Source organism: Cydia pomonella, chromosome 5 (genome assembly GCF_033807575.1).
Source record: "Cydia pomonella isolate Wapato2018A chromosome 5, ilCydPomo1, whole genome shotgun sequence".
Taxonomy (NCBI): domain Eukaryota; kingdom Metazoa; phylum Arthropoda; class Insecta; order Lepidoptera; family Tortricidae; genus Cydia; species Cydia pomonella.
In genome coordinates, this window is record NC_084707.1 from 21309051 (window position 1) to 21321801 (window position 12751).

Below are 12751 nucleotides of genomic sequence, written 5' to 3' on the forward strand. Positions count from 1 at the left end.
AGCGCCGACCATCTTAGCCCCACTGGCTGATACGTCAGATAAAAGTTAAAATAATGAAATTTAATCTCGTTAGACCCATTAATGACATTAATGTGTACAAAACGCGAGAGTTCGAAGTGTTATACTTCATACTTTGGCGACACGCTAATACTGCAGTAGCCCAGATTAATCTCTCAGAGTACTGCAGTAGTAATCTATACATCTGGATTACTGTTGGTATTTTTTTATGATACAGGAGGCAAACGAGCAGAAGGATCAAGTGATGATGAAGTGAATGGTCAGCGATTACCACCGCCCATGGACACCTGCAACAACAGAGGGGTTGTAAGTGCGTTGCCGGCATTTAATATAGGAGTACGCTCTTTTCTTGAAGTCCGGAAATACCGCAGACGACAGTTCATTCCACAGTTTAGCTGTGCGAGGCAGGAAGTTTCTGGAGAAACGCACAGTTGAGGACTGCTAACCATCTAAGTGGTGAGGATGGAAATGTTGTCGCATCGGGCGATGGCGAAAAGAAGCGGCAGGGATTAATCCGAACGATTCTTCGGAGCACTCCCCGTTTTACATGCGATAGAAAATGCAGAGCGAGGCCACATCTCTACGCAGCGCCAAGGAGTCAAGCCGATCTGAAATACGCTGGCAGTCGACAATTCGTATAGCAGAAAATGCTTCTAGTAAAGTATAATATTTGTTATTTTCAAAAGTGCCCCGTTATTGAAGCTAACCCAATACACCTCATTCATACTCGTAGGAAAATTATGTCATAAAGTTTTCGTAAACAAACCATCCATCACCCATACATGGCCAGTGGACAATTCTGTTTCCATTATCGTAACCAATGCATTTCCCGACAACAGTAAATCGATACACCACTGTACACACGCCCGAAAAACATAGACCTTTATTACAGTTTGAAAGGAATATCTATACGAGGTCAAGGTAAGTTGGTCGTGTAAGTATACCGTGGCTTTCCACATTTTATATTCGTTCCTCATTTAATTGGATCAACGTCGGCAAGCCAACAGAGTTCGCGTGTCAGTAACACATTTCGTCTGTACCTGGATGTAGCGGAGAAAATAACAGCAGGTCTGAGGATAAGAAAGCTTCGCCATCCAAGAACCTAGTTAGTAACCTTCTCTTCCCTATGGTTTTGAAGGCCAGATAATAGACTTTTTGCAAACAACTGCGTTAATTCTTGGGTTTAAGTTGCCAAACGTCTCAAGCATGCCGAAGTGGAAATGATAAGTTCAAGAGGAAATCAATCTTCAAAACTATTCGTAATAATAAAATCCCCTCTAATATGTATCATTAATATGAAAGGAACTTTGTCTGTTGCCTCTTCTATTTAGATGCAATTAGGTTCAGTGGTTTTTATATACTCTATCTTCCAACTTAGCTTGGTCTGAACTAAGCTAAGTTGGCAGCGATTTTGATATCCCAGCCCGTGCCACTATTAAGAAAACATCGTAATTTCATAAAAGTTTGACTAAGTATTAAAATTACACTTGCACTTTCCATCCACTAATTCATTTCGTCCATTTACTAAATCATTTTATTAACACTAAGTACCCTTTTAATTTCGATTCACAGAACTGGCTGAAACAGATTGAATTACGGATAATACGGATAGCCCTTATCACGATGACAATTAGCACTAAAGTTATGATAAATTGTTATTGTGACAGGACTCTGAAAGTCCCATAACTCAAATCAAACTAAATTGTTTGACCAAGCGGATGATAACTGAAGGCGTCAGACCATTGTAAACTTGACATTGGAACTTTATTCAGCTAACATCTTTCTTATACTACGTATAGTGGGCTGCGAATTTGCATGGTGAAATTATGAATGAGTTCATTGATAAATTCGCCATGCATTTTGTAGGCCTGATGGTATATAAGTACGAGCAAGATGCTCTGTAATGTTAAATCTATATTACATGTGCAGTGCTGTCGACTGCAATTCAAATTTAATATTAACCTCTTCTCTGTGTATCATATGGATCCTGACCGAATCTTTAGGAATCATTTTGCATTCTTTTCTGCTACATGCTCATACAGTACAACCAAGATTTGATCCACAATTTTTGACCACATATGAAAGGTAAGGTACTTAATAATTTGTCCTTTTCTTGCAAGAATACGTAGTACCAGCATCCAAAATTGATGCGCCTAGCCTGGTGATATTCAAGGCTAAACTCAAAAATTTAAATAAATAAAAATAATATTGTCGTAATAAGTAATTGACTTGTTGTTTGAATTTCTTTATTTCTCAAATTTTTGAATCTTGTATATTTATCTACCTTTAATGTATATTGGTCATGCAAGCCTGACCTCTAATTTACATTATCTATAAACTATGTGTATGAGTATGAGTATTCCTGCGAATCGCGATTCCCGGATAATTGACACTTTTGTCTGCAACAGCGCTGCGCTGGTGTGATATTCCAATTAGAATTTACCCCTAAGTCCACTGTCGCTGTATCAACTGCCGTTGGTGTAGGCAATTTGTTTTATCGTAACACTAGATAAACTCGCGAACGTGGAATTTCCCTACGTTTATTTCTATTTTCTTTCCTTTACCTGGGGATTTGTTCTAATCGCATGCTATGCGGCTCGATCGCTTGGACAAACCAGTACATGAGCGCTCTCTGACTTCGAATAGTTTTTACTGATCTCGACCTCGCATTACATTGGCATGAGCAATTGACTCACTCGACCAAATAAAATACACGACCTGGAGCTTTATACCGAGTATTTCGCCGGCTTAGCCAGACTCAAGTGTCGACGTTATGAATATGAATTTTAGACAAGTGTAGTAGGTATAGCATGGTAGGTTTTAGACAAGTGGTACCTAATGGTTATTTCCAATGATATTATGCAGACAGTACTCTCGCGACCAGTTTTGTGGGGAAATTTTACCTGTATAATTTTTGTACTTAATAAAAATCAGCACTCTTGTTTATTAGGAAGGTACGGTTGTATTGTAAACAACTGTTTTAATGAGAATACGCAAGTAAACTCAGCACTGCACTGCTGCACTGCACTGCAGGAAAGTTTGCATGCTTCATTAAGTAAAATGTACGCACTTAAAATTACTTACAGACCAACTATGTTTACCACTACATTTTGCAAATAAATATATCTTTATCTTTTATCTTTATCTTTATCACTTACTGCAATTTTACTGTGGAACTTGTTGAAACAAATTTTATAATAAGTCATAACAAACTCCTTGGTAATAAATAGGTATTGAATAAAAGGGTCTATAGACCAGCATTAGGTATATAATACTCAGATTGTTTAGTTTTGGAATTAGGTCAGCGTTTGTTGACTCCCGGCTTAGGGGACCTGTAGGTGACTTTGGTTGAATTGAACATTTTGTGTACAACCCTAACAATTTCAATAGCATAACGACTTACTAGCCTAGGTATTGGTGCTAAGCGCTGCCATTTTGAACAAGGCCATAGTCTGATAGAACTGTATTCCAAATCCCACTCAGGATCATTTAGATTAATAAGAGTGTATAGTCCTCTTGTTGTGATAAGGATGGAATTATGATGTATTAGAAAATAGTGGGACATTGCTTATTATAAAAATTGCATTCGATAGGGACTTTGATTTAAATATTAATTACTTTTTGCTAGTAGATAGATCCTCCCGAGATATCACTAACTATTTTATTCTAAAAATATACTGTTAATATTAAGGGTAACGATATACAACTGAAAATAAATTAAACTTATTGTGTACAAAACAATCAAAGGGAATTGTTAAAAGTATTTCCTAGACTACAGTGATTATGCTTCCAAGTTAACTATTTAAAATCATATCTCTTTTGCATTTCACAAAATTCGTGGACCGCAGACAGAGATATTAGTTACTAAAGTGTGTCTGCAGAATTTCGATTGCCTTTGAATGATAAAATAAGAATTTAAAACGCGAAACGATTTCACGGGGTTTACTAAGGTATTAGTACATTGTATCGTATAGTTATTTTCAGTTTCCAAACAATATTTCTCGTAATTTCATTTTGGCGAATGATAAAATAGAACACCTACGATATTTGGCATACGGTTGTTATGTTTATTTAGCATAATAACTTAATCTGACTTATCCAATTCCAAACCAAATAACCACCCTGAAATGAAACAATGTGAAATATGAATTTGGTTACCGCAGACTGCCAGACTGGCAGACTAATGCCAACTGAATGTTTCGAAAATCACGTAGCAATGTCAATTTTAGAGATCTTTCCTACTTACGTCCAGTCTTTTGTGGGTAAGGTTTTCTGCAGGATCCCGTGTACGTGCTAACATAGTAATGTTCACACGAGCATTCTGTTTGCGGGATCCTGCACCCATACTACAGAAAACTGGATCCTGCAAAAAACCGTACCCGCAAAAGACTGGACGGAAGTAGGAAAGACCTCTTCCATCAAGTCAGTATGTGAGCAATTACCTCGAAACTTCATTTAAATTCGATTCAAAATAAAATGTATAATATGAATATACATATATTATGAAAGTTTCTGTAGTGTGCCAATTACGCACGCAGCGAAAAATACGTTTATTATTTGTATACATGACCTTTTGTCTATTTTTGAGGTACGGTTTGATATGTATTTCAGGAATGCTGGCAGTGTTAAAATCGCATGTCAACGTTTTTATAATTTTAACCCGAGAAATTTCTCGGGTTAGTATTTTAAACGACTTCCAATGTGATCCTATTGGAAAACAAATGAATACCAGGCTTCAAATGAATGATTATCCTATAATATTAGAATATTATCCTATAATGAAGCCTACTCACACACTATTATGTCGAGCGACTGTTTGAAGTAGGTATTAAAAAATATAGTCGATATCGTATTAATTTCACAGATGATAATGACGATAATAAAGAAGGACGTATTTCAACAGCGACGCTCTAAACCAAAATTGAAATTGAGTGCTCAGTGATGAAAAGTTACAAAAAAATCGCAGCAGATTCTGCCTTAAGTATCCTAACTAGTCAAGTAAAAATAATCCCACACGGTCACGAATACGTCAGTAAAGATGTCATGAATCTAAATAGATAACCTCATAACTTTCATACAAAACCACTAAGGATCCAATAAAAAAAATGCCTAAGAAAAAATGGGCCGTGAATTATTCAAGTTAATTTTATCGTAGATAACAAAAATATGTACGCAGTGCAAGAAAGAGTTAAAGATAACAATTATAAAACAAAATGTAAATATAGTTATTGAGATTATATAAACTTTAAATAAGACCGAAGTAATTCTGACTTCCTCGGTGCGAAATATTTCAGTTGTTTATTTTTCATTCAAAGTTTAATAACATTTTTCCTTCGATACAGAATATTCGAGAGTTAATTAATTTTGTTCCAAAGTTATGGATCGTCTGCTACTTGAAATATTTTGATCTCTAATTAAGTATTAACTTCGTAATTAATAGGCAATTTTACTAATAATATTAAATGTAATATTTTATTTAAATTGTTTTACTGAATCTGAATGAAATATCTTATTTTCATATAATTATGATTTACTTAAATTCAAGTAGGTACGATAATACGAAGAATCTGATTTTCGCTATCGCTCTCTATCGCTCGAATATGCAGTGTGATAGAGAGGCAGATAATGAAATTTAGATTTTCGTTTTTCGCCTAGGGCCTACACGCAGGGAGCAGTTTTATTTAGATGCTGCCAACCACATTCTGACTATTATTTAAAAAAAGAAAAGACGACTTACGTAGAACATTTTTAGTACGTCATTAATGCGTACCCTATGAAATGATATAATCTTAAATTTTAAGTGTATAAAAGTTATTTTAAATAGTTTTAACGTTGCATATAAAATTCAAACTGTTTAAGTCGTACGTCTTCCTATGATCGTTAGGTTGAGATTACTTTAAAGAAATAAGGCCAAATACATAATGTCTACCTGTAATTTGATTAAGTAGTATGTTCCCTATTCTATATTTTATTAAGATATGGATTACAAAAAAAAAATATTGTATTGTGAATATGATTGATATATGTATCGATCTAATAGGTCTTTAGTATTCAATTTAATAACTGTGACTTAATTGTTCAATTCAGTTACATTAAATTTTAAGCTCTTAATAATTGTTGTGTATTTTGTTTACCCAAATATTTACTAATGTTTACCCGATTATGATTGATGTAAATAACTTATTTACCCAAAAATATCTGATTTCTCTTATCTTTAGGAAATAAAAACTATACAGTTTTACATTTCCAAACTCACCGATAGTGTATGTAGCGCCATCTATCTGAAAGGTCGCGCTCTTACATTTCTTGAACAGCTTTCCGCTCACAACCTGCCTCATCGCGCTATTATGCGAGGCAGGGTTCGAAGTAATGTCCCGCCTCGCCACCGTGGCGCTAGTGTCGAACTTGTTCCTCAACTCGTCGAACGACAGCTCGGGCGAGTAATCCGGTGTCGCCTCTTCACTGCTGCTCACTTGCCCGCACGTCTGGTCGCCTGGTGGCGAACTGACCGACTTTTTGTTCATTTTGGGTTTTTTCACAGCACTAGAAACACTACAGTATAAAGTCTACATTTTCGTTCGGTTTTCAGTCTTACCTGAAACAAGAAAAAAATGATTTCATTAAAATGTTAAGGTACATGAAAAAACAAAAACAACTTTTAATACGTCTTTAAGAGGAAATACCACCTAAGCCCCTTCTCAGATTTGAGAATTTCTGTTAAATATTTTCATCGCATTGACGGGGACCGCTCTTAAAATTAGTACGATAAGGTCAATTGCAGCTTAAGCGAAAAATCCTGAGTAAAAATCTCAGAAATCGAGATTTCGTGAACAAAATTTTGGGAATGGAATGAGTAAGGAATTATCTGTATGTGACCATTTTGATTTTTGCATTCATTATTGCCGTCTATTTACGACGCATTTATTTGGCCGTTTTAGCGCTTTTTAAAGTAACCTAGATCTTATAAAAACAAGAAATGTCATAAAAAAGTTTGTGTCAAAAATTAAATTTTTGGTACAAGCTTTTACATATCGCTGACTGTCCTTTTCTTTCCACAGTCCACTAATACTCATCAAGCCAATTCTAAAAACCCCAAACACAATTAGGTTGCGTTGTTTGAGTCCCAGAGTTCCTATGCCCACCTCCTGTCTCCATCATTGGATCAGTTCGATGGTACCGTAACATATATTACATTGTCACCCGACTTACATATGTATGCAAATTTTTTGTATAAGTAGGTAAGTAACATTCTTGTGCCAGACTTTACAAATATCTTTATTGTTTTACTTCTCTTCGAGAATTCGACATGCTAGTGCAATAATGGACGTTTTTTCCAGATAGGTGGTTTTTTTAGCGGTAATTTCCTCAGGCACGTAACTCAGAGGGTCGAAAAAACGAACGAGGAAGTGTTGCGAATTGTTCGAGAGAAGAGAACCTACTGAGGACCATAGAGAATAGTCGAGCAAGCTACACGCAGCAACTAAGAGGAAAAGATGACGAAGATGTCCTTAGGGACCTAAAGAACTCGGACAAGGACCATGAAAATTGGCGTCTACTCCACTGACAAGAGCCATGCTCTTAAATGATGGTGATCATTTTATTTTCAAACGAATAAGGTGGATGTGTATCGTATATCTATCTGGGGGCACGGAAGTCCAGCCAAGCGAAGCGCAAGGGCACTATCTCCCTTTTATCGAAGCGCTTTGCCTTTTTTTGAACCCTCATAACTTGGGATTAGATTATACCAGTCAAACAAAATTCTCGGGATATGATGGCGATAGTGGACATATTACACGTATACAGTTTCCATTGCATGGTTCTATACTTTGATTTTATTGATATCTAAAAATCCGCGGTTTCGTCACTTACTCACTAACTGATGATCATCAAAATTCTAGGGTACTTTCTGCAGTTCTAGGAAGATGACATTTGGTATGTAAGCTAGTATTAGTACCAACCCCAATTTTTATGAGACTTCTGCAAATTTTGATGATAGTGGTCTGCAAATTGATAGGGAATCATTGTTATATATAATACAATACATACTCGTATTACAGTAAATCACGCTCACTCTTTAAATTGCGGTATTTAAAGTGATGCGGTGCCTTCTTCTTGGAAACGTCACGTTTGCGGATTACGGACACTCCCAAACTCATAACTTCAAATCATTAGCAACTTCTATCCGATCATTAGCCACATTAAAACTTTCTCCCGTCCAAGTTGTCAACTATATGAAGAGCCAAAAGCGTCGAGTTTTTCTGCACCTTTGCGAAGGCCCATTTATTATCTCATTAGGAGTCTTCTTATCCGGCTATTAGACTTGCTTTAAGACAAACGATTTCACTATCGGTGGTTTATTTTTTTATTTTTACTTTTAACTGTCTAATAAAGTCACACAATATAATTTGAGGTTTACTTTAAAAATTCTGAAGGGTCCTCCTAAGTAATTTAAAGCTAGTGGCTCTGTGGGCTGTAGACTTCGCGAATTGCCATGGCTCCTCATTTTGAAACCACACAATTTTATGAGTAAATACGCGACCCGCAAAGGAGAACAGCCGGACACCAGAGCCCCTAGTGTATATTTATTCGATTTCGTAACGTGACGTACGCGTTTGCGTTAAGTCTCATTTAGTATGGGATTTGGAAACAGCGCGCCAAGCGGAATGTTTTGGAAACTCAAAATCCCATACAAAATGAGACTTAACGCAAACGCGTACGTCACGTTACGTCATTATGCACGTATACAGAAAGAATTTTTGTCCGAGAAACGGATATTCTCCGTCCGCGCTTTTTTTTTTTATACTACTTCGGTGGCAAACAAGCATACGGTATGCAGGTCCGGTATACGGGTTCCCCCTGATGGTAAGCAGTATCCGTAGCCTATGTACGCCTGCAACTCCAGAGGAGTTACATGCGCGTTGCCCACTCCTCGTTGAGCTCTGGCAACCTTACTCACCGGCAGGAACACAACACTATGAGTAGGGTCTAGTGTTATTTGGCTGCGATTTTCAACAACAAAGCTTTGCTTCGATTGCTTCGCGTTCTCTCGGTTAATAATTTAATCCTCTTGAAATTAAATGCAGTCATTATAATATTTTGTGTTTAAGTTGGAAATATCCTTATCAAGTATAGGTATAATTTATGGATATACCTAATATCGGTGCCCTGGTTTAGCATTAGCTCAAAGACTAATAAATCCAGGCCTTTACGTAAGCCAAAAACTCATGAAAAATATGATGGTAAACTTTTTATATTTACCTTCTGCGTTTTATGTTCGGTAATTTTTCAGAAGTTTTACGTTTTAAGGGTAATTTACAATTAAAATTACTTTTTTTTGTAGCTGCAAAGATATTAATATAATTTTTTTTTGCGGTGTGTAAGATATTTCGAAACGCTACCTGTGAAGATTTAGTTATTTTCCGTTTTTTTTTTAAAGATTAGGGGATATTGGATTATTTTGTTACGTTCTTCTATTCGCTACTTTTGGTGCAACTGTACCAGTAAAAAGTAATGCTTTATAATGTACACTGTACTTTGTGTACTGTCCTGTACTGTATGTGTATGTACTGTACTGTAAAGTTGATAATCAATATTCAAGACCGGCTTAAAGCCTGTAACATACCGGGGGTATATTATTATGTGGAATGCACGAACGGCCGCTTTGCGGGCCCTATTATTTCCTATACAATTGCCTTGGACGTGAAAAAAATTATCCAGAACATTTAATAGTATATAAAATGCTTATTATTCAATATAACCCTCTTAGGTATAGGTAACTAATCACAGAAAAGGACTAAAATACTTAGTAAAATCAGCGCATATCAAAAAGATTTTGTTAGAAAAAAAACTTAATGGACGTCCCAAGGGGCCTGAACAAACTTCTTTGGCCAAAAATGGAAATCGAGTGTTTGGTCGGCTAGGGATCCTCGCAGCATTATTACATTATCATGGGTTTAATAGGATGTGTAACGTGTTTATTAGAGTTTGGTAGTTAACTGAAGTTTCATTATATACCTACTTTTAGAGAATGAACTCTTAGTTAACTGAATATTTTTTCCTATATGATTTATGATGATATTTCTCTTATTATGAGAAATTTTATTTATTTATTTATTTAACCTTTATTTCACAAAAGAAAAAAACCTTACAGTGACAGACTTGACACCATTAGGCATTATTTAACAGTGAACCTGATACCTGTTTTGAATACCACGCCTCTTTTTGCGGCATAGTCAATTAGGCCGCTATTGGGCCCTAACACCTTAAAAACAAACATAACAAAAAAAAAACAAAACAGTCCGAAACAGATATTGATAATATTAATCTGTATTGAAAAAATCATTGCTCTTGCTTCAAAAACTACGGAGGAAACAGTCGAGTATACCGTTTGTATGGAGAAATGACCATTTACAAGCTCGTATTACACAAAGTAATTACAATTACCTTTAAATTAAAACTCATTAGCAATCAATAACGCATGACTTATCGTAATGTACTAATACTTTGTTCAGATCATTGAACATTTTAAGTGGATTTCAGTAATCGGCAATGCAATGGCTTCAACGCAATCAAATATGTCAGCCAACATAGTCCTAGGCACATATTCAATGATCACCCAATTTCCGCATTCGGCATTTCTAGCTATACACATTTATACCTGTGGTGCGTCCATATTGAATCAAGTTCTTCTACTAACTGCAGCACATTGCGTTTATGAACATACAAACCCAGAGGAATATATTGCCTTTGTGGGACACAATACAAGGCAAAAAGGTAGTCAATACGCAGTGTTAAAATTCACTATCCATGAAGATTACCACAGCAAGTTTATTTGGAACGATATAGCTTTATTGAGGTTGAAGAAGGATCTTAATTTTGGAAGGAACGTCGCTAGAGTACTTTTACTGCCGGATCCGCCTTACGATGAGATGGCAGCCGTTGCTGGTTGGGGTGTAACAGAGGTAAGATTTAAAGTTGGCACACACTAAATGTATTGTAGGTGTATATCTCTTTGAGAATAACACCATAACAATAACACTATTGGTTTTTACAAGCTTTTATTTAACTTTCCCTGTTAGTATATATGTATGTCAGTGTGGGTCAAATCATAGAAGCTAAATTTGACCCACTTCCCGATTTCCGATTGGGTTGAAATTTTGCATACATATAAATTGGGTAGCAGTGCAATATTATGATGACATGGAGCTGATCTGGTGATAGAGACTGGAGGTGGCCATGCTGGGAACTCTGTGATAAAACAACGCAAATTGTGTTTGGGGTTGTTAGAATTGCTTCGATAGGAATTCCCTGTGGAAAGAAAAAACAGTCAGCGATAACAGCTTGTATGTATAAATGAAAGTTTTGCCATAATCTTATTATCATTTTTTCAGGTAGGTGGCAGCTTTGTCAGCAATTTCCTCAAGCACGTCAGTCAGAAGGTGTATAAGCGCAAAGCCTGTGTCCTTATTGGCTTAAAACGTGTGCCTCGAGGCACTATCTGTGGAGAGCATAAGGAAAAAAATGGGCACCCAGAGGAGTAAGTTGTTTTAAGAAAAAATTGTTAAAATTTATTTATCGCACCCGATAACTTAAATGGTGGTATTTAGCGTTGTGACAGACAGACCGACGGACGGATGGACAGAGTCGCACCATAAGGGTTCCTTTTGTACCTTTTTGGTACGGAACCCTATGCGAGCTGAGAGGTTAACCAATTCAGCGCTCTTACCACTCTTTCATATCATTGCGACAGTATCAGTTGCGTTGTGTGTTACGGAGCGTTAATGATTGACATGTTGGCTACGCGGGCAGGCGTAACAACATCACTTAAGACGGAAGAATAGCTTTTCGATCCTAACGAAATAACTGATGCTGAGCTGATGATGGAGATAGGAGGTGGTCATAGGAACTCTGTGATAAAACAACGCAACCTAATTGTGTTTGGGGTTTTAAGATTGGCTCGACGAGTATTAGTTGCCTGTGGAAAAAAGTACAGTCAGCGATAAAAGCTTGTACCAAAAATATTTTTTTGCCAAAAACTTATTATTTTATTTTTCAGGGGTGACTCAGGCAGTGCTTTAGTAGTTCGTGGTTACATTCAGATCGGAATTGTGTCTTTCAATCGACCGGACGTTTCAAAAACTAACACGGTTTACACGGACACGGGTTACTTCTACCAATGGATAAAAGAGAATGCGAGAAAATTGTATTGTAGTGACCAAATGCAATAAAACATTGTTTGTTTATAGATACCCATCTAACCCTAATTTAACCATTCTTCTACATGTGCCATCTCCGTGCAGGAGGTTGTTTTCTCTATGGTCAGTCATGCGAATTAGTTTATCTATGCTCTACCCTAAACAAATAAATATAAAATATAAAGTCATTTTTCATTAATGTCTAAAATTACGTTTTGAATTTTGGAAGGTTAATTTCATTTCCGATAGAGTAGATGCGTATCTTACGTGTTTGTTGTTTAATTTTCAACATAATTGTCTCGACGAAGTACATAATATAACATAAGATTAGAATTTTCTAGTCTTCAACGAAAAGGGAAATCTCTTATTCTGTGATCTCACATATTCATAGATCCTAAACCTTTTCAATGATTTCCTAAAGTTGCACTATTAAGTAGGTACCAATTATTTTTGTATCTGATCCTAGAAGGAATGGGATATTTACTTATTGTCCTATGTCCGCTAGATGAAGAAGGAATGGGGTATAAGACCTGTTAAAA

The 12751-nt window shown here is 36.2% G+C and overlaps 1 protein-coding gene across 1 annotated transcript; it reads left to right on the top strand.

Moving 5' to 3' along the window:
• Positions 1–10214: 10214 nt before the first annotated feature.
• On the top strand, positions 10215–12262 carry LOC133518332 (chymotrypsin-1-like). Its single transcript, XM_061852002.1, has 3 exons — positions 10215–10979; positions 11409–11554; positions 12074–12262. Exons 1-3 carry the CDS (start codon positions 10572–10574, stop codon positions 12243–12245), a joined length of 726 nt encoding a protein of 241 aa, XP_061707986.1. The 5' UTR covers positions 10215–10571; the 3' UTR covers positions 12246–12262.
• Positions 12263–12751: the final 489 nt, after the last annotated feature.